Below are 22,237 nucleotides of genomic sequence, written 5' to 3'. Positions count from 1 at the left end.
ACACCCAGCCCCAGGCCAAGGCCTGATCTTGTAGGATAAAGGTGTGTTTATACAGCTGAGTATTGTCAGTGATTTTAAGATGACACAGTAGGAACCACTGCCTGGGAACACACCTCTCTACAATTTCATTTTAGGGGTTAATTTGAACAGGTTCCTTTTCTCTTTCCTTTTCCTATCCGATCAAAGAGTAAAAACAAGTCTGAACCACACAGGCTTCTGCTGGATAGCTTAGCATTCCAGCGAAGTTAACCTGGCAGACGTTTCTATTCGGTGACAGGAGTCTGTCACCCAGGAAAGGGGACCAGCGGGACGGGGTGGGGGTGGGGAGTGGAGGAGAAGAGCGATGGGCAGAGAGTCCGAAAGGACACTGCACGCATTGTTATGGGTTTCTGACTCTTACACGCCTATACTTCTGGGTTTCTGAATGTGAAGAGAGGAGGGGGGGCGGGAAAAACTCCCCATAAGCTGCTAAGCTAAGCTAACACGGCCTTCGAATTCCAAACTGAACACAGTTTGGTTCTGGATTTTCAACAGTCGCAAGAACAGGCTGTCCGCGGGGAGGAAAGCCAGAGGGGGCCAATTAGGAAGGAAGGAATTAAAGGCAAGAATAAAGGAGAGGAAAAAGCCCAGATGGAAGGTCCAGCGGAGGGTGAATGACAGGGCTGGAGGATGGCAGCCGGCGGCGGAGGTGGGGAGGCGGCTGCGCGGGAGACTGACAGGTGGGTCTCTGCCGCGAGGGGGGCGGCGGGGCGGGAGGTCTTCCAACCCCGGGTAGCGCCGGCCGCCACGGCGACGCCTCCCAAACCCCGGCCGCAGAGGAGGGCGGGGAGCGCGCGCGGCGGGAGGCGGCTGCGGCAGGGGAGGCGGGAGCGAGGGCTCCCACTCCGGCCTCGGGGCCCGTCGCCCGCCCGTCCGCCGCGCTCCGGGCGTCTCTTCTGCCTCCTACGCGCCGCGGACACCCCAGCCTGCCGGCTGCCTGGTCCGGGGAGCTCTCCGCGCCTGCCCGAGAAGAGCAAGAACGAGTTGGGGCGCCCCGGGGCGCGATTCGTGGCGGAGACGCTGGGACCAGATCGGAGGATGAGCGGCGGAAGGCGGCGCAGAAACTGACGCGAGTTGGGGCCACGGTTCCCGGCCGCCGGCGCCACGAGCCAGACCGCGGAGACGCCCTAGCCGAGTGCACGCGCCGGGCGGAGCGCGCGCAGGTGGGGCTGAGCTCTCCGCCGTGCGCTCCGCTCCGGGCCCTCGCCGGCCGGAGGATGGGCGCCGGCGCCCAGGGTCCGTGCCCGCCGCTGCTGCCCCTGAGCCCGCCGCGAGCCCCGCGTCCGGCCGGCGCCCTGCGCTCATGTATGTAGGCTGGGCGCCCGCCCTCGGGGATGAGGATGCATGTTGGGTGTCCGCGCCCCGGGCGCCCTTCCGCCTCCCTGCTGCTCAGGAGGAGTCCCCTCACCCCAGGCCCCAAGTTTGCAAATATGGGTGATCGCCCGGGCTGAGGTCCACCCGGCTGGGACTGGAAATGAGCAGAGGGCACAGACGAACCCTGCTTACTGGAAGAGGGTGGGGAGGCGGAGGAAGACACTCCGGGGCGCACAGAGTTGGACGGCTAGGTGGAGAGAGGCTGGGCGGCCAGTCCCCTGCAGCGTGTAGTCTAGGGTTCAGTCGGCCCCTTTGGGCCACAGAAAGTTTGGGAACCAGAGAGGTTTCCGGAGACCGGGAGACTGAGGGGCGTTCGCCCCCGCCCTGCATCTCCAGCCTCCGCCACTGCACACCTTCAATCTACCGGGCCCTCCTGCTCCACCGCCACGACCCCCTCCAGGGTCCAAGAAATTAGGAGACTGAGCGCTGGGGGTCTCTGGTCTGCGCCCTGAGTCGCTGAGCCGCTGCCCGGTGGCTGGCGGAGGAAGAGAAGCCTGCGAATCCCCGACCCGCAGCCGGGAACTGGGGGTGGGCTGGGGGATAGTCGGGGACCTTCTTCCCCCGGCAGCCAGCCGGGTCTGAGCTGGAGGGCGGGGAAGGGGCGTCTGCGCCCCGCACTGGCGGCGTTTGAAAAGTTGTTCAGATGAATCGCAGGGCCCGGCCAGGTTTCTTCTCTTCCTTCCCTCCTCTCTTCCCCAAACGCCCTCAGGCAAGCGAGGAAGGGTTTCCCTCTTATTTTTCTGCACAGTCTTCACCGTCCACTCCACTGCGGAATTCTCCACTGCGCGACCTTTGGGGAAGTGTGGCCGGGACCTGAAGAGGGGCGCCAGGCGCTGGAGTTATGTGGCTCCATCCGAGCCTTGCAGGGGGCGCGGGCCCAGCTCGCTGCAGCCCCACCGCTCCACCACCCGCTAATAACGACCACAGGGGGCACACTGCGGGGCGGTGTTTTTCTGGGACTCGCCTCCTTGTCCAGGCCCGCAGTCTGGGATCTGTAGGACCCCCGGCGGCGCCCGGGCGCCGGGAATGCAGCCCCTGCCCTCGTGGTCCGGCGAGTCCAGCTAGGGAGCCTCGGGGTCGGGCGGCTCGGGGCCGGGCGGGGGCCGGGTGCGCGCGGGCCGCGGGGCTCAGCTGTGCTGCTGTTCTCTCCGCAGGGACGGCGGCTCCCGGCTGGCGGCGGCGCGCCCCCGGGCTGTGAATGCGACTCGCCCCTCGGCCGCGCTCCGCGCCCGCCCGCCCGCCGGGACGCGGTAGGGAATGCCCAGCTCAACTGCGATGGCAGTTGGCGCGCTGTCCAGCTCCCTCCTGCTCACCTGCTGCCTGATGGTGGCCCTGTGCAGCCCGAGGATCCCGCTGGAGAAGCTGGCCCAGGCGCCGGAGCGGCCGGGCCAGGAGAAGCGCGAGCACGCGTCTCGGGACGGCCCGGGGCGGGTGAGCGAGCTGGGGCGCCCGGCGAGGGACGAGGGCGGCGGCGGCGGCCGGGACTGGAAGGGCAAGAGCGGCCGCGGGCTGGCCGGCCGGGAGGCGTGGAGCAGGCAGAAGCAGGCCTGGGCCGCCCAGGGCGGGGGCGCCGGGGCCGGGGACCTGCAGGGGCGGCCCCGCGGGGACACCCCGCACGAAGAGCCCCCGGCCGCCGCCGCCCAGGACGTGGCGGGTCCGGAGTCGGAGCCCACGCCCGAGCCGCCGGAGGAGTACGCGTACCCGGATTACCGGGGCAAGGGCTGCGTGGACGAGAGCGGCTTCGTGTACGCGATCGGGGAGAAGTTTGCTCCGGGGCCCTCGGCCTGCCCGTGCCTGTGCACCGAGGAGGGACCGCTGTGTGCCCAGCCCGAGTGCCCGCGGCTGCACCCGCGCTGCATCCACGTCGACACGAGCCAGTGCTGCCCGCAGTGCAAGGAGAGGAAGAACTACTGCGAGTTCCGGGGCAAGACCTACCAGACCCTGGAGGAGTTCGTGGTAAGAGGCCAGCGCCCGGCCGACTTTGCACGTCCCAGGAGCGGGTGAGCTGGCTCCTCGCCCCCACTTTGGAGAAGAGGCGCCCTGTGGTTCTCAGAGGTGGACGGCAGTGTGCCCGTGTCCCCTCTCTTGTTCAGTGCAGAGGTAATTTTTGAAAGCCACGTGCCCAGCTGACATGCGTTTGCTCCAAAAGGGTTTCCTTAGAGTAAAGCCCGTGGCACCAAAGCCCAAGCAAAAGTACTGGCTGCGCTTTTAACCTGAATTGGCTGCTCCGGAGTTAAACGTGTTGCTGCTGAAATGTTCACCCTGTTTTCAAACACAGGGCAATTTACCTTGCTGTTTGGGATGTATTCTTCAGTTAATAGTTCATTAAGGGAGACTATTCATATAAATAAGTGGTTTCCCTGGATTCTGTGCTGGGTATCAGGCAGATGTTCTAGAAATTAAAACAAAACAAAACGCTTGCTGATTGGATGCCAAAACATGGTCCATGGCAAAAAGAAGTCCAGGTTGTGGTTTTAAAATGGTTTTATTTTAGGTGAGTACTGGTCGTAATATTAGCAGTGCTGTTTACTGAGTGCCTACAGTGATGTCACACCCCCGGGCTACATTTCTACCTATACTAACTTAGTTAGACCTCAAGCCAGGCTATAAAGTCGATTATGATCTGTTATCTCCAGCTGATGGAGAAGAGGAAACTGAGACACAGAATATTTAAATAAGGTGTCCAGGGCTAAGCAGCTGGTAAGAAGCAGATTCCGTGCCTCAAGCCTGCTTTTATACTCTAGGTTCTATTTAAACCGAAAGCCTAGCTCCACGGGGTGCTGGATGGAGATACTGCCCAGTGGTGGTACTGGCCAGGGGCTAACTCCCCCCAGAGCCTTGCTTCTTCACTCGAGGCCCTGGAAGACCACCCACACCACTGAGCAGCCTTTCCAGCCCCCCAGGGTTGGCTCAGCCGCTGGCCTTCCTGGACTTGGCCGATTAACTTGGCATGCCGGAGTTTTCCTGGGCAGCAAAGGGTGTCCTGGGACCTCCAGCCCCCAAAGCTGAGCGAGGAGGCAGATGGGGAGGAATCTCCTCCAGGGTCTCCAGAGCAGAGCCTGAGATCTACAGATTGAGAATGTGGCCAGAGTGTGACAGCAGGTAGTGAGTTTCAGGAATGAATTCCTGAGTGCTGTAGAAAGACTCTCTTTCCCCTCATCTGCAAAGTAAGGCTAGCCATTCCTTAAGGCTCCCTGGAGTTCTAACCACCTGACATTCAGGGTCTAACTCCAGGCAAACATGCTGAAGACAATTCTTGGTTTCAGCCCTTTAGAGAACCAGACAACTTTGATGAGAACTTTATAGGAACCAGGCCCTTGGCCATACAACAGAAGTCAGGAACTCTGCCCTCAAATTCTCCTAGAGGATTGAAGAGCCAGGCAGATGCCTTTCCAGATGTTTTGGGTGCAGCCCGGAAGTGCAGAAGCAAAGCTGGCCCTGGGAGCTGATGGGACCCATAGGAGCTACCTTCTGTGTTGGCCAGAATGGTGCTGTAGCCAAACAATTCCCTGGAGTTTCAGGTTCATAAGAAAGTGTTATAAGATCAAAGACAAGGAGTTAGTTTTTAATTAATAGTGTTTATTGTCTGCACTGTGCATAGTAACATAATCATTTCTTATGTATCCCATGAGGTGGGCTGAGGAATTACTAACATTTTGATCTCAGAAGCCCAAACACATCACAGAGCAGCCATCACAGACAGAAGGAAGAATTCAAATCTATTTGAGTTATTCATTGCTAAAAGCTGGATGCCATGGACTGTCTGTGTATATGGTTGGTGGGGGAATCTCCTGTTGGATTCCTATTTCCAAAAATTAGAGCCTACCCTGATAGATCAGCTGGTAAAGAATCTGCCTGCACTGCAGGAGACTCAAGTTCGATCCCTGGGTCTGGAAGATCCCCTGGAGGAGGAAATGGCAACCCACTCCAGAATTCTTGCCTGGGAAATCCCATGGACAGAGGAGCCTGGAGGGCTCCAGTCCATAGGGTCGCAAAGAGTCAGACACGGCTAAGCATGAGAATGAACAAATGAAAGTGGAATGTGTTTCCCACTCTGGAGATGGGAGATTTTAGCAAGAGAAGGGAGTTTGGAGAGATGATTATCTCGGGAAGAATCAAAATATTAATAAAGCTATTTTTAGAGTATTAAGTGCATCTTTCATCTTCAAGTGATACTTCATTCTTAACTTTCATCCAATCATTACCAGCTGCTAGGATGACACATGCATGAGGGTTGAGCAGCTGCTGCAAAATTTCCACTATATTCCTGCTCCTATGACATGTACAATTGCATAAAGATTTCACTGTATACATCGTGCTTGTTCATTTCTGTTAGTATCAGGAACATTTCTAGGTATTTCCCTGATTTAGTGTGGCTTTGTGCACATTTCTTTCCAAGACCAAAAGGATGCAGGGCTCTGTCAGGGGTGTTGGGAGGTTGAGCTTAGAAGGGTTTAGGGTCAGCAGTGGTGGCTCACTGGTAAAGAATCCACCTGCAATGCAGGGGACCTGAGTTCAGTCCCTGGGTCAGGAAGATGCAGTGGAGAAGGGAATGGTTACCCACCCCAGTATTCTTGCCTGGAGAATCCCATGAAGAGAGGAGCCCAGCAGGCTGCACAGTCCATGGGGTCGCAAAGAATCAGACACAAGTGAGCAACTAAGCACGCAGGGTCAGCTGTGAGTCTGTGGGGTTTGTTCCTGTGCCTTGTCTGGGTCCGCTGGGCTTCCAGGAGATCCATCAGGGCTTGCAGGTTGCATAGTAGAGAAAACAGAAAAGGAAAGCATTTTATATCTGAAGTTTTGGGGGCTTCTCTGAAAAAAAAATGCAGTTCAGTGGAGGTTGTGGTCTCAAGGGTCATGCATGAAACACTGCTGACCACGGCAAAATTGGAGGTGAAAGGGAGGCTGGTTCTGGTCCGCTTTCCCTGAGGCACGCAGACGCTTTGGCAGTCTGTATTCTACTTTCTGAGAGAGAGGAGATTACTGGTGGAGACTGGGAGCCTGACAGAAGTGATCCTTGTGCCTGTGATGTGCAGGCAGCCCCAGGCAGAACATCGCTCCTCCCTGTCCTCCTGTGGGTCTCTGTCCTGGGGGCCTGTCTGCAGTCACTGTGCCAGGCACACACTGGAGCCAGACCAACTGAAACCTCAGAGTTTGGAGCAGATAAAGGTGTATTTATGACAGGGCCATGCATCCAGTTGTCATATATGGATGTGAGAGTTGGACCATAAAGAAGGCTGAGTACCAAAGAATTGATGCTTTTGAACTGTGGTGTTGGAGAAGACTCTTAAGAGTCCCTTGGACTGCAAGGAGATCCAACCAGTCCATCCTAAAGGAGATCAGTCCTGGGTGTTCATTGGAAGGACTGATGCTGAAGCTGAAGCTCCAATACTTTGGCCACCTGATGCTAAGAGCTAACTCATTAGAAAAGATCCTGATGCTGGGAAAGGTTGAAGGCAGGAGGAGAAGGGGGCCACAGAGGATGAGATGGCTGGATGGCATCACCGACTTGATGGACGTGAGTTTGAGCAAGCGCCGAGAGTTGGTGATGGACAGGGAAGGCCGGCATGCTGCAGTCCATGGGGTCGCAAAGAGTCGGACTCAGCTGAGTGACTGAACAACAATGCAAGGAGAACAGGGAGGGAGAAGGGTTTCGGACAAGATTTTATTGACAAAATTGGGAGGCAGGCTGCTGGGTGTGTAACCCTCCTCTGATTGGTTGGTAGTGAGATCACAGGGCGCTGCTCCAGGAATTTTGTGTTCAGCCTGAAGTTACCATTGTCCAGGAGGGCGGGTGCCTTAGTTCCTGCAAAGGAATTCAAAGATATATATCTAAGGTCTGTGTCCATGCCCCAGGAGGAACCAGGACTCTCCTCCATCTGCACTACTGTTCCTTTTTGCATTCCTCATGCCCCTAATTATTGGTGTTTGAATCTGCTCTTTGGAACTCAGGGAATGTCTTGGAGGCTGAAATCTGTGTCCTACCAAGGAGAAATAGAAAGCACAGAAGGGTTTTTGTACTAGGGAGGGCCCCACAGAGTCCTCACTTGCACTCTCTGCCCAGTTTTCTCTGTACTTGTCTGTCTCTTGCTTCTCTCCAGGCTCTTTACCCCTTTAAAACCCTCCTTCCTTACAGCCTAGTTGATCTTGGGCAGATGTTGGCTGAAGACCTACTCTTCAATGAAATACCATTGAGCTGCTAATAATACTTAGAGTAATACCCTCATCCAGGGATGTTCGCAATTTCATTTGTATATCCAGATAAAAACATAGTTACTACTAGAATGTCTTCCATTGCCTCTCAAATCATTCCTAGTATCCTGTTCTTACACCAACAAGTCTCCAACTTTGAGTAAGGAAGCCTGTCTCTTGGTTTATATTTTTTATACATGAACACTGTTCTGTTTGCTTAACAACATGCCACAGACGCGGTGGCTTCGACAGTAGAAGTTTATTGTCTCCCAGCCCTGAAGGCTGGGAGTCCAAGATCAAGGTATGGGTGGGGCTGCTTCTCCCGAGGCCTCTCTCCTGGGCATGTAGATGGCTGTCTTCTTGTGTCCTTGCGTACTCATCCCTCTGTGTGTAACTTGTCCTGATCTCCTCTTCCTATAAGGACACCACTCATCCTGGATTCGAGCCCACTCGTATGACCTTATTTCACCTTGACTGCCTCTGTTGAGACCTTGTTTCTAAGTACAGTCATATTCTGAGCTCTTGGGTTTAGGATTTCAACATCTGAATCTCGGAGGGTACCCAGTCCAGCCTGTAACATCGGGTGTCAGTGATCAGAGTTGACCTCATAGGCTTGGGTCCAGGGAGGTATAGAGTGTGGTGGGACAAGGATGCATCAGCGAGAGTGATTGCAAGAATGATTTCATAGCAAAGGCAGAGTGACGGGTAGTACACGAAATGCTGGATTAACATAAATGAAACATGATGAAGCTGCCCACACAGGTCATGGTGATTCGGTGTCTGTTCCGTTCTGAGCCCATTTTAGGAATTATCGTGCTACTTAAGTCAGTGGGTGCTTGTGTCACGTGAGGGCCTCGCTTTTAAATCTGCCCCTGAGAACTTCCATGCAGACCAACAGCAAGTCTAACGTGAAATTCTTTCGTTAAAAAATGACTCCATTTTGAGCAACAGCAGAACCTGTTCCCTTGGGAATCCTGATTTCTGGGGGACTGTGAAGAGAGAATTGGGGTCTGCAAGTGTGTTTCCCTGTTTCATAGAATCTCATGGAATGTGTGACTCCCCTAGATAATACCACTTAGGAGAACTGAACTTCCACTTGCCTTTTGTTGGAATGACATCAGTTCTGTGTGTCCACACTGGTTATTATGGCAGATCAGGAGCTCTGATTGGCAATTGTATAAGCCTTTGAAGAAAAGAGAAAATGAATTATTAATACGTGCTCCTTGCTAGGCTGTCTTTCAAAGCTTGCGGAAAGTTGGACAGGAAATCAGTGAATGACGGAGTCACGGGTGAGATGATTGGGGACCGCTGAGTTACATGCCTTTCCTGGGGCCTCAGCATCTGACTTGTTACAAAGTCTCCTTTCTAGGAGTTTATTAATGGAAAAACAACCTACATGAAATTTGGAATCAAAAGCACCATCTCAACAGATCTGTAATGCAATTATGAGAAAGTGCCAAGAAGGACAAAGACACTATTCTCCATGTTTTTTAGTCAAATAGGATTTATATTCTTTCTACTGATGCTACTTAAATCAAAATGATACCATTATTGTTTTCCTTTGCAGAGGAAAGTGAACTGAGCTGTGTAAAGTGGACGTTCTTTTCTGGAAGTTCGTTTCATGTGTGTGCTGTTGCTACCACTGAGTTTGCTTTGGTTCCTAGTAAGATTTGATGAATTCTGGACTTCTTAGTTTCTGCTTTTCTGTCTAAAGCCATTTAGGTGGTAACGATTCTATTTGGAAAGCAAGGAGAGCCCATGTGGTTTCTCTAGACCTTTCGGATGTGTCCCTAACTCAGTGGGAGAAACTTAATGTGAATGACTGCTTTTTTTACCTGTTCCACATGGCACTTTGTATGCACATATGAGATAAACGCTATAAAAGTTCCTGCAGGACAGTTGTTCGTATCCAAATCTTTCCTAAAAACTCTGGTCCATAAGATGTTCAATCTATGTCAAAATGTCCTTGATATTTGCATGATCACTTGGTCCAGTCCAAAACTTTCAAAAGATATTTGCTCCATGCCAAGAGGTCTTTGAAGCAACATGCATGGACCTAGAGATTATCACACTAAGCGAAGGTCAGACAGAGAAATACAAATATCATATGATATTGATATCATTTATATGTAGAATCCCCAGAATGATGATACAAATGAACTTATTTACAAAAGAGAAATAGACTCACAGACATAGAAAATAAGCTTATGGCAACCAAAGGGGAAGGCTGGGGAAGGGATAATTTACGAGTTTTGGATTAACAAATGCACACTACTATATATAAAGTAGTAATTTAACAAGAACTTTACTGTATAGCCCAGGGAACTATATTCACTGTCTTGTAATAACCAATGATGGAAAAGAATCTGAAAAAGTTATATATACATATATATTGATATTTATATATATATAAAACAGAAGCACTTTGCTGTATACCAGAAACTGACGCAGAACTGTAAATCAGCTATGTTCATTAGAAAAGGAAAGAGTAACTGCTGCTTGGTCCTGCCCCAAATCATTTGGCACGGATTCCTCGGACAGGACCAAATTTTAAGGACCTTTTGACGGGGCCCAATTGTCTCACAGACGTTTTAGACAGGACCAACATCTGCTAACCTAGAAGTTTAGTCTTTTACGACAAGAAGGAGAAAACCAACCTTTATCCAGGGCTTATATGTTTTATATGTTGAGGGTGTGGTTTACACAACAGGCTGATGAGTTGGGTTTTTTGTTTTTTGTTTTTTTTTTTAAGGAAAGAAAACTAAGTTTCAAAACAGTTAAGTAACTTGATGAAAGTCATCAAGCCAGTAACCGGGCTTGCGGGGGGCGGGTCAGGATCTGAGTCCTGGTCTGTTAGACCTTTCCTTCCAGTCTTGCCTCCTTATCTTCCTGATGCCAGGGGAGGGAGGGGCATTTTGTGTGTGGCTGGGAGAATTTCTGGTACCTGGAGAAGGAAAGGCTTATACTGGCCTGGTAAACAGTGAATGCATTTGGTTGTGTTTGTGTGGGTGTATGTTATGTTTCTCTTATAACACAGGGGACACAGCCATAGGGAACAAAATGAGCATCTGTGGGCTTCAAAGTATGAAACCTTGAGTTGTAAGGAGAGCATGAGCTCTGAGCCCCAGGAGCACCCTGAGGGCAAGGAGGAAGGTTCCAGTGGGTTCCAGATCTTGACCGGGGGGGAGGACCTGAAAGGTTGTCAGGCCAGGGGGGACAGACGGATGACCTGACAACCAGCCCTGGCCCAGGGAGGTGCTCTGCTTGGCTCGCAGAACATCAGCTGTTTGTGTCACTGGAGCAGACATTTAGCAAGTGAGAGGTTCATACAGATACTTCAGTTGCCAGCTTGTCATGAGAACAGGGGGAGTCCCAGATGGTAGCCATCTGCCAGGGCCAAGCTGCTCCTTGAGAAGCGCACGGGCTCCCCAGGAGACCGTCTCCCCGCTGCCCTGGCTTTCCCGTGGTCCTGCAGTCGTGTGGCTTTGCGATGCTCTCTGTTCACAAGTGAAGAGGTGTCACCATATAAAAGCAGTAACTTCTCCAAGATCAAACAGGCCAGCCTGCATCAGAGGAGGCTCAGGGCCCCGAGCCACCGCCTTCAGCCTTGCCCTTCAGTTGGCACGCATAGGCAGTTTCTAGAACTTCAGGGAGAGAGTCCCTGAAGTCGCTGTGAGCCCTGTTCTGTGCCCAAGGATGTTAGTCGTGCATGCTGTCACTCAGTCATGACCAACTCTGCAACCCCATGGACTGCAGCCCGCCAGGCTCCTCTGTCCATGCAATTTTCCAGGCAGGAATACTGCATTTGGTTACCATTTCCTCCTCCAGGGGATCTTCCGAACCCAGGGATCGAACCCGTGACTTCTGCATTGGCAGGCAGATTCTTTACCACTGTGCCAACGGGGAAGTCCAGGCAACAGAGCCTCCTCATGAGCTGGTAGGAAATTGTAGAGAGGATCCTGCTTGTCTCTCATGTTATAGGAAGGAGGTGAGAGATGTGAGAACCCACAGAGCTCCGTACAAACAGCAGTGCAAAAGCCTGCTGCCCCTGTGGCCTGGGGGGTGAGCGTCTCAGGAGTGGTCCTGCCTCCAGTGAGGCACTTGGTCTCCGGGAGGATGGCCCATGAAGAAGGTCCTCATTGTTAGGAGGTGACTCTAGGGGGCTGTGTGTTCCCATACATAGTTCCTTCTCAGATCTGATACATCCCAACAGAAAATTCATTCTTGCATTTATTTATTCAAAAATACTTTTTTGAATAAATCTTTGCAGTCATTGACCTAGATCCCGGTGATACGGTGACAAACTGCTGGGTCCTTTCGGAGCAGGGACCTTGTAGAGAGAGATGTGCCCAGAGGTTGGTCATGGGGCAAGGGGTGTCTGCCGGCTAGGTAGGTGGAGGCCACTCATTCAGACCCCATGGTTGTTGATGGTTTGCCTTTAAATGGCAGAGGAATCCTGGGGCCGATTTCGGGAGGAAAGACCAAGCCTGTTTCACTTAGAACAGTTGTGAGCTTGAGTCAAGGATCCAGTTTTCCACTAAGTCTGCAGCCCCTGTAGCCATCCTTCATGGCATGGTTCTGACCACGTAGCCGGAAATCCTTCTTGCTGCTTATCTGTTCCAAGGCTGAGATCCTGCCAGCTGGATTTCACTTCTCTTTCTATTTCTGCCGGGCACTGGGGTGCGGCCAGGACACAGAGTGCCTTTCGGATGGATGCAGAAAGCGATGATGTCAGGCATCTGCCCATGGCCTTGTGAGTTCTCGGGGAGGCCCTAGGCCCGTGGAAAAACAGAGCAATGGAAAATTAAGGCTCTGTGCATTTCCGATCATGGCAGAAGTGATTTTGCTTGAGAATATGGAAGACTCATAGCCTGAAAACCCACTGTTTTTACAAAAGTCATGAAATCTTGGATTTCATACAGTAAAGCACATCTTCTTAAAAGCACAGCAGAAATGGCAAAAAGAGGAATTAGTTTCTGGAGGTGGACAACTGAATCCAGAGAGGAAAGTCAGCCAGAGGGGTGGCTGGCTGAGGGTCATCACTGATGCCTGGGACCTGGACGCTTGGTACTTATGGCCAGGCTGGGGCACGTGGCAAGTCCAGGACCACAGGTGGAGAGAGTCAGATCAGAATATGTCTCATAAAAGCAGGCTCTCCAGAAGAGTCTGTCTTGCAGGAGGGCAGTGCAGACACAGTCCCTGGATGGCCTCAGTGTGGGCAGAGCTGGGCTCATGGTCAGCTGTTGCATGTGCCCTCCTATGGACATGGATGGTCATGCTTCCCCGAGTGCTCTGGATAATCCACATGGAATATTTTCATTTAAAGGGGCCCCAGACTGGCAGTGCCCACAGGTATCGGGCAGAGGCAAACACTCTGGCTTCAGAGACTCCCCGCAAATACAGTTCCAAGGAATATAATGTCAAAATAACAATAACACATAAGGAGAAAGAGCAGCTGAGACAAAAAGCAGTCAGATCAGACTCAGGTGTCAGGATATAAATGAGAATTATTTTTTATGCCTAGAGAAATAAATGTGGGAATAAAATGGATGGGTAAACAATATCACTATATCCAAAGTACTCATCAGTTTGGGGAAGGAATCAGATAGAACCTCTATTTCAAGGGGAGAATTTGGCAGGATGATAGATGCAGATTCTGAGATAATCCAGTGAGCCTGGGGGTAGACTTGAAGAAGTGGCCCAGAATGAAACACAGGTGCACAGATGGAATGTAGGAAAGACATGCTTGGGTACATTGAGGATTGAGAGAGAAAGTAACATATGTGCAGTTAGAATTTTAAAAGAGGTAGCAGAGAATGTGGGGAAAGGAAGAGATAGTGCTGGAGACTTCCTCATTGAAAGACCCCTGTTTTCTGATTTAGGAGTCCCAGTAAATCTAAAGAAAGATATATGTGTGTGTATATGTTTATACACACATTTATATATTAAGTGTGCATAATATTACATGAGTTTCACCAAAGAATTGATACTTTTGAACTGTGGTACTGGAGAAGATTCTTGAGAGTCTCTGGACAGCAAGGAGATCAAACCAGTCGATCAAAAGGAAATCAAGCCTGAATATTCATTGGAAGGACTGATACTGAAGCTAAAACTCCAATACTTTGGCCAACAGATGCAAAGAGCTAACTCATTGAAAAATACCCTGACCCTGGGAAAGATTGAAGGCAGGAGGAAAAGGGGACAACAGAGGATGAGACGGTTGGATGGCATCACCAACTCAATGGATATGAGTTTGAGCAAGCTCTGGGAAATAGTGAGGGACAGGGAAGCCTGGTGTGCTGCAGTCCATGGGGTCACAAAGAGTCAGACATGACTGAGCAACTGAATGACAAAAACTGGTGGCTCAGATGGTAAAGAATCTACCTGCAATGCAGGAGACATGTGTTTGATCTCGGGTTGGGAGTATATCCTGGAGAAGGGAATGGCTACCCACTCCAGTCTTCTTGCCTGGACAATTCCATGGACAGAGTAGCCTGGTGGGCTATAGTCCGTGAGGTGGCAAAGGGTCAGACGCAACTGAGCGACTAACACTCACACACATACATAATGTATTTAAGTATATATATACGTATATAGGTGTATATATATATATACATACACATGTATAAAACCACAGCTAGTGATTCCACTTCTTAGTGATATGGCCCTTCTGCTCCTGAGGCAGCTCAGAAATAGACAGTAACACACACTCTACCAGACAGGTTGGACCTTCTGTCTTGGGCCTTTGCCTTTGTTGGAGGTTGACATGGCACAGTCGTTTACATTTCCCTGGTCCAACTTTAAAAATTCCCTGGAGACTTCCCTGGTGGTCCAGTGGTTAACACTTCGCCTTTCAACTCAGGGAGCACCTGTTTGATTCCTGGTTGGGGATCTAAGATTGCACATGCCTTGTGGCCCCAAAACCAAAACATGAAACAGTAGCAATGTTTTAACAAATTCAAAAAAGACTTTAATAATGGCCCATGTCACAAAATCTTAAAAAAAAAAATTGTTACTTGCATTTTACTTTTAAATTCTGTGAGTTTTTTGTCCCCCAAATCTATCTCCATAGTTTTGTTTCAAAAGGCTTGAAACAAATGAAGTTCATCTCAACAAGCCAGGACTTGTATTTATTCATCCCTGTTAAGATGTCAGGAGCCATAGTTTTAAGCCTGGTCACACTCTTGAATTGCTGACAATTATGTTCAGGGGACACAGGGCCCCTGGCCGATGGACGCTGTCGTAGGGGTATCTCTGTCCCCCAGACCCCAGCGCAGGGAAGCCAGGGGGCCAGGATGCTGGCCGTCCATTCCCAAGGGGAGCAGGGCTGCCCGGAGCACCTTTGTCTCCACTGGCCAGCAGGTCAGTCATGTCATGCTTGCAGAAATGTCAGGGGCTGGGAGGCAGGAAGAGAAAGAATTCTGACAAGCCTGCTGCCTTTGCCTGGGCCTGTGAGGAGCAGGGGACGCCAGTGGCCTGAGGGATAAACTGTGCTGTGATGTCAGCCACTCAGCTCAGGTCACGTCCTGCTGGCAACAGAGTTCCCCTCAGGCTTCCTGTACCCTCCAGGGAGCCTAGGAAGTAAGCTCATCTTGCCCGGGGGGTAACAGTGAGGGGCCACAATTGAATGGTCGGCCCTCAGGGATGTGTCTGAGCGCAAAGATGGTCCCTTTCTTGTGAGTGAGCCCCATGGTGTTCTCAACCTCCGTGGAAAGGGACCTCATTAACTGGAGAAACCGCTGGGCTGGCCTGTTGTAACTGCAGGATGCTGTGGAAGAGGCTGAGCTTCAAGGGGAAGGGCAGGGGCCAAAGATGTGAGCTGAGGATGCCCGCGCTCCAGGCACAGCCTGTGGTCCAGCACTTGCTGGGTGATTGACAGCTGAGTAGGCTGCTGGGAGCCAGGCTTCAACCTCGGATGTGTCCATGTGGCCAATTTCTCGTTGGTGATTGTGACCCTTGTTCCCTCCGGCTCTACTGAGTCAGCTCGCCTCTGGAGGTCTTCATCTCTCCCTGTCTAGTGTTTAAGCGTTATCACTTCCATCTCAAGTGAAGAATGCCGAAAGAAAGCAGCATGGTTCTGTTTGCGTCTGTGTACGTGTATGTGTGTTAGGACAAGATACACATATGGGTTTCAGTATGTTAAGTACTTTCTCCGCTTGCCAGGTCCCCTATTATCATCACTTCACTGCCTCATTTCTGAACTTGTATCCCCAAGGAAACCAATCCTCTCATCATTCCTCACACCCACCTTTTAAAAGCCTGCTCTTAGAAGACACTTAGTTTTTGTATATTAAAGGAAGGATGTGCATGCTCAGTTGCTTCAGTCATATCCAACTGTTTGTGACCCCATGGACTGTAGCCCACCAGGCTCCTCTGTCCATGAGATTTTTCCTGGCAAGGATACCAGAGTGGGTTGCCATTTCTTTTTCCAGGAGATCTTCCTGACCTGGGGATCAAACCAACGTCTCTTGGGTCTCATATATTGTCGGCAGATTCTTTACTACTGAGCCACCAGGGAAGCCCATTCATTTTATTGCTTCTTTCTCCTTAGGATTACTTATCTTTAACCTTTATGCTAATTCCAAAACAAAAGAGTTTAGATCCTCTCGTTATTTAAAAGGTGTTGGGCTTTTCAATTTTTTTTGGCTGTACCACTCAACTTGTGGTCTCTTAGTTCCCGAGCAGGGACTGAACCTGGGCCCTGGCAGTGGAAGCATTGAGTCCTAACCACTGGACAACCAGGGAGGTCCCAGAAGGAGTTTGGCTTTAACAGAACTGCTCTTCTGGCCTTTTCCCCCCATTTGGCCCAAGTGGGTGATCCCCATTTGGCCTGAGTGGGTGATCATGCTCAGTTGGCCTCATGTCCCATCAATTAAGTTCTTAATTTTAGAAATCTGTGAATAGGTAAAGTATGAAAGCTGCTCCATCCAAATCTCACCATCACCCGTGATCCCCAAGTGGGAGGAGAGAGGCCCTCCCTACTGGGAGTGGGGTCCAGGCTGGGGCTCTGAGCCTGGCTGCCTGTGGCCCTGGGGTCCTACCAGACCTTCTTGGCCCCGCCTCCCCTCTGCCAGCTCTGTTTGCAGCAAGCCAAGAGCTGGAGGCCCGGGCTGGGTCCACGTGGACACACCTGCTCTCCACTGCAGAAATGGGGGCACAGGTGGTGTCTTAGCTCAGGCTGCCAGAGTGAAGATCGTGAGACTGGGTGCCTGAAACAACAGAAATTGGCTTCTCCTGGTTCTGGAGACTCGAAGTCCAAGACTGAGGTGCCTGCAGGGTCTGACTCTGCTTGCTCTGTCTTGTACACGGCCACCTTCTCAGCGTGTCCTCACACGGTAGAGAGAGGGCCTTCTTCCTCTCACAGGAGGACAGCCCACCCTGAGGGCCTCACCCTCATGAACTCGGCCTCATCTTACCCTTATGACCTCCCACAGGCTCTCCCTCAGAGACCATCACGCTGTGGGTGACAGCTTCGCCACATGAACTTTAACCATACGAATTTACAGATGTTCAGCTCTTAACGGGAGGCCAGCAGGTTTTTTGCTGCATCTTATTTGACTGTGAGGTCTGTCAGATCGGGACCCTTCCAGGACATTCACCAGGTCGGGATCTTCATCTCAGAAGAAGCAGCCTTCTTCATTCTCATCCCAGCTGTTTGACTGCTTGCCGCAAGCATACACCATGTAAACACTGTCCATGTTCTTCCCCCGCGTGAGTGCGCTCCCCCATGATCCGTATTTATCCAAAGGAATTATTCACAAGAAGTTTTGAAAAGTGTTAGACAGAGGGTCCTGCTTCAAGCTAAACTGTAAAGGAGAAAAAGTCAGTCTTTGGTGCCTGAGAAGAAAGCAGGGCCTTGTCGGGTTGTCAGACTGTTGTTCACCTGCTGTGTGTGTGTGTGAAGGGGTGTGTGTGTGTGTGTGTGTGTGTGTGTGTGTGTGTGTGGTGGGTGAAGGGGTGTGTGTGTGGTGGGTGAAGGTGTGTGTGTGGTGAGTGAAGGGGTGTGTGGGGGGGTGAAGGGGTGTGTGTGTGTGTGTGTGTGTGTGTGTGTGGTGGGTGAAGGTGTGTGTGTGTGGTGGGTGAAGGTGTGTGTGTGTGTGTGTGTGTGTGTGGTGGGTGAAGGTGTGTGTGTGTGGTGGGTGAAGGTGTGTGTGTGTGTGTGTGTGTGTGTGTGTGGTGGGTGAAGGTGTGTGTGTGTGGTGAGTGAAGGTGTGTGTGTGTGTGTCTGTGTGTGTGTGTGGTGGGTGAAGGTGTGTGTGTGTGGTGAGTGAAGGTGTGTGTGTGTGTGTCTGTGTGTGTGTGTGGTGGGTGAAGGTGTGTGTGTGTGGTGGGTGAAGGTGTGTGTGTGTGTGTGTCTGTGTGTGTGTGTGGTGGGTGAAGGTGTGTGTGTGTGGTGAGTGAAGGTGTGTGTGTGTGTGTCTGTGTGTGTGTGTGGTGGGTGAAGGTGTGTGTGTGTGGTGAGTGAAGGTGTGTGTGTGTGTGTCTGTGTGTGTGTGTGGTGGGTGAAGGTGTGTGTGTGGTGAGTGAAGGGGTGTGTGGGGGGGGTGAAGGGGTGTGTGTGTGTGTGTGTGTGGTGGGTGAAGGTGTGTGTGTGTGGTGGGTGAAGGGGTGTGTGTGTGTGTGTGTGGTGGGTGAAGGTGTGTGTGTGTGTGAGTGGTGGGTGAAGGTGTGTGTGTGTGTGTGTGTGTGTGTGGTGGGTGAAGGTGTGTGTGTGTGGTGGGTGAAGGTGTGTGTGTGTGTGTGTGTGTGTGTGAGTGGTGGGTGAAGGTATGTGTGTGTGTGTGTGTGTGAGTGGTGGGTGAAGGTGTGTGTGTGTGTGTGTGTGTGTGTGTGTGGTGGGTGAAGGTGTGTGTGTGTGGTGGGTGAAGGTGTGTGTGTGTGTGTGTGTGTGTGGTGGGTGAAGGTGTGTGTGTGTGTGTGTGTGTGTGGTGGGTGAAGGTGTGTGTGTGTGTGTGTGTGTGTGGTGGGTGAAGGTGTGTGTGTGTGTGTGTGTGTGTGGTGGGTGAAGGTGTGTGTGTGTGTGTGTGTGTGGTGGGTGAAGGTGTGTGTGTGTGTGTGTGTGTGTGGTGGGTGAAGGTGTGTGTGTGTGGTGGGTGAAGGTGTGTGTGTGTGTGTGTGTGTGTGTGTGTGTGTGTGTGGTGGGTGAAGGTGTGTTCTTCCTGAGCCTGGAAACTGACAGGTCCTGGGGACAGTTCTTAATTAAGTCCCTTTATGTGCGAATCCATTCTCTGACAGCCAGGGGAAAGACAAAAAGAACAAAACAAAAGTCTCCAAAGGCAGAGGAAGCAGCCGCTTGCTGAAGCTACGAGGCCTTTGGCTAGCGTGGCGGCTGGAAGCTGGCTGTGGATCAGAGTCACTTCACTCCAGAGCTGCCGTCCTTCTGGTGGGGGAGGGCACAGAGCCTTGCAGGGAGTGGCCCCCGCTGGCCCCGACGGACGGGGTGGAGCTCAGAGCGCTCGGAGCCTGGAAGACGCAGGCTGCTGGTTGTGCCCCCGTGGCCCAGGCATGCCTCTGCTGCCTAGGGGCTTAGTGAGGCCTTGCTCTCATTTAAGACAGCTTCAGGTGTGGAACCTGTATTAAGGTCGGGGAAGGGTTTAGTCCAAAGCAATTGTTGAATACAAAGCTGGGGCCCACATAGCATCTTTCAGGCTTCTTGCTAGGAGTCAGGAGATACTGGTCAGAGTAGGAAGTGTGGCCCAGGACATACTCATGAAGATGGTACCTCAAGGACCCAGTGCCCTGACCAGACGCTAGTTCCAGCCTCTGCCCTGACGTGCTAAGCAGGTTTCTTGGCCGTTCATCAGCCATGCGGGTGTGTGTTCACTCCATACAAAAGCAGCGTTGAAAAGCATTGCTCCTGCCTTTTCCTCCACCTCCAAAATAATCCAGCTCCCAGTCATCAGAAGCTGATCAGACCTGTGGTTTAAGTAGAAGGGACTTTTTGATTCCCCTTAAGTGCATCCTGCTCACGAGTGTGACTCTGGGCACTTTTGGGAAGACACTTCGCAGCTAGAAAGGACACTCTCGCCATCTGGTGACAAAAGTGTGACAGTGGCTTTGGGAGGATGCTGTCATCCAGGGCCAAGCCTAGACTGCTTTTAGGGAAGGGCAGTTTTAGTTCAGGCCTCTTGTTTCTTTCTCTCTTTCCATCTCTCTCTTTTTTGTTAGTTTTGATAACATTTACTTTTATCACATTTTTTCTTAAAATAACTTTATCTTATGAAAATATAACATCAGAAAAGTAAAGAGTGGTTATTAAAGAACTTACTGTTCATTCGAGGGGAGAGAAAAGATATTATGTGAACAGAGGAATTCTCTTCTTTTAAGAAAATTTTCTGATTTCAAAACTTTAATTTAGATTGTTGTTTTGCAGATTAAAAAAAATGAAATGAGAAAGTGATATAGTATCCCAACTTGAAAACACTTTAGTTTTTATTTAAAATCTATTGAAAAACTGCTCCTGAGAAAAAAAGTTAAAATTTGTACGTATCTCTGCATGGCAGCTTGTTCCTTAATTGAAGATTATCAGAATAATTATCCAAACAAAGTCATAGTATATCCCTGGGTTGGGAAGATCCCCTGCAGAAGGCAATGGCAACCCACTCCAGTATCCTTGCTTGGAAAATCCGATGGACAGAGGACTCTGATGGTCTACAGTCCATGGGGAGTCGGACACGACTGAATGACTAATATATACATAAAACTCAGGTGTACCAACACTGAGTTCTTGTTCTTTAGTTTTAGAACAAGTCTTTTAGTTCTGCTGATGGTAGGAAATGTTTGTTCTCACCAGGTTAGATTTCTGAATCTCTTTAGGGTAGGTTCTTGGCCCCGGGAGAGAACTGAGGAGCAGTGAGACATCCTCCTTGCCTTCTCTGCCTGGCGCCTTTTCTGCAGCTGACTTACCCACATTCCAGTCTATACGCTTTCCTCTCCCCCCAACCCCTAGTGACAGCTTTGCCTTTAGGAGTTGTAATATGCGTACAGCTCAGTTGGCATCTGCCATTGTTTGCTTTTCTGTTAGTTTCTCAGCTCCCCAGCCAGACTGGGCACTGAGGTGAATGACTTAGGCATGTCTTTGTATGTCTCTGTGGGATACAGGATTCTTTAGGTAGGGAGCCTATGGGATTGGCCAGTGGAGGTTGGAGGATCTGGTGGTAGGTCCTGGGCAGCCTGTTTCTGTCTTTCTGTCCCAGGACACATGCCTGCATAATCCCCAGTCTGCAGCGTGCGTGTGTCCACATCTGGTAACTTCCATATTTGGATTTGAAGTTGGTGGTCCATTGGGTAAGTAAGAGAACATGTTGTTGTTTGGTTGCTAAATTGTGTCTGAGTCTGCATTCCCATGGACTGCAGCACTCCAGACTCCTCTGTCCTCCACTGTCTCCCAGAGTTTGCTCAAATTCACATCCACTGAGTCAGTGATGCTGTCTAACCATCTAATCCTTTGCCTCCCTCTTCTCCTCTTACCTTCAGTCTTTCCCAGCATCAGGGTCTTTTCCAATGAGTCAGCTTTCAGCATCATGTAGCCAAAATATTGTAACTTCAGCATCAGTCCTTCCAATGAATATTCAGGGTTGATTTCCTTTAGGATGGACTGGTTTGATGTCCGTGCAGTCCAAGAGACTCTCTAGAGTCTTCTCCTGCACCACAATTCGAAAGTATCAATTCTTCAGTCTTCAGCCTTTCTTATGGTCCAACTCTCACATCCATATATGACTGTTGGAAAAGCCCTAACTTGGACTATATGGACCTTTGTCAGTTTGAATACACTATCTAGGTTTGTCATAGATTCCCTTCCAAAGAGCAAGCATCTTTTAATTTCATGGCTGCAGTCACTGTCCACGGTGATTTTGGAACCCAAGAAAATAGTCTGTCACTGTTTCCACTTTTTCCCCTTCCATTTGCCATGCAGTGGTGGGACTAGATGCCATGACCTTACTTTTTGGAATGTTGAGTTTCAAGCCAGCTTTTTCACTCTCTCTTTCATCGTCATCAAGAGGCTCTTTAGTTCTTCTTCACTTTCTACCAATGAGTGGTATCATCTGTATATCTGAAATCATTGGTATTTCTCCCAGCAGTCTTGGTTCCAGCTTGTCAGAGTATGAGTCCTCAGCTATTCCACGTAAGATTTAGCTGTTTATAGGAAATCGTGACGTGCAGAGTAGGACAGTTAGGAGAGATGTAACAGGCAGAGCATGGTGGCTCACCTGCTTCCCACGTGCAAGGCTGGATTACTCCAGAAGCTCCAAGATTTGCCTACTGATGCCAGGCTGTGGGTTTAGGGGCCTCATTTCCATACAGCCCTCTATGCACTGTCGGATCCTTTCTGTAAGCCTCCATTTCTGTGTTTATGTCATTCTAATGTCTGTATCTTCCCTTCCGTTTGTGGATTAAGCATGTAATCCAAATCTTGATCCCTCATAATAGAAGGACCTGTCGTCCCTTTGCCTTGTGTGAGGGTGTCTAATCCTCCAGCAGCTCCTTACCAGCTGGCGACCAGCCCTTTCTGCAGCAAAGCTGTAGATTTCACTTTTTTCTGTTTCTCCTGTGCTGCGCAAGTTAATTTCAGCTCTTGTGTCTTTCCAACCGTTTTTCCCTTGACTCAGTCAATATTTATTGAACCTGTGCA

General features: G+C 50.7%; 1 protein-coding gene across 2 annotated transcripts in view; it reads left to right on the top strand.

Annotated features, from left to right (window-relative positions):
* The first annotated feature begins 1,065 nt into the window (after positions 1-1,065).
* Positions 1,066-22,237, top strand: part of VWC2 (von Willebrand factor C domain containing 2) — a 126,229-nt gene continuing 105,057 nt past the window's right edge. Inside the window, exons 1-2 of one of the 2 annotated variants that reach the window (XM_065939271.1) lie at positions 1,066-1,344; positions 2,568-3,369. In XM_065939271.1, coding sequence (XP_065795343.1) covers positions 2,671-3,369 — 699 coding nt within the window. In that variant the 5' untranslated portion in view covers positions 1,066-1,344; positions 2,568-2,670. The remainder of the gene's footprint in view (positions 1,345-2,567; positions 3,370-22,237) is intronic. The other variant, XM_065939272.1, reaches the window with a different exon arrangement.

The sequence above is a fragment of the Muntiacus reevesi genome, chromosome 6, assembly GCF_963930625.1.
Source record: "Muntiacus reevesi chromosome 6, mMunRee1.1, whole genome shotgun sequence".
Classification (NCBI taxonomy): Eukaryota; Metazoa; Chordata; class Mammalia; order Artiodactyla; family Cervidae; genus Muntiacus; species Muntiacus reevesi.
Note: the sequence above shows the minus strand (reverse complement) of the source record. Positions and strands in the feature narration are given on the sequence as shown.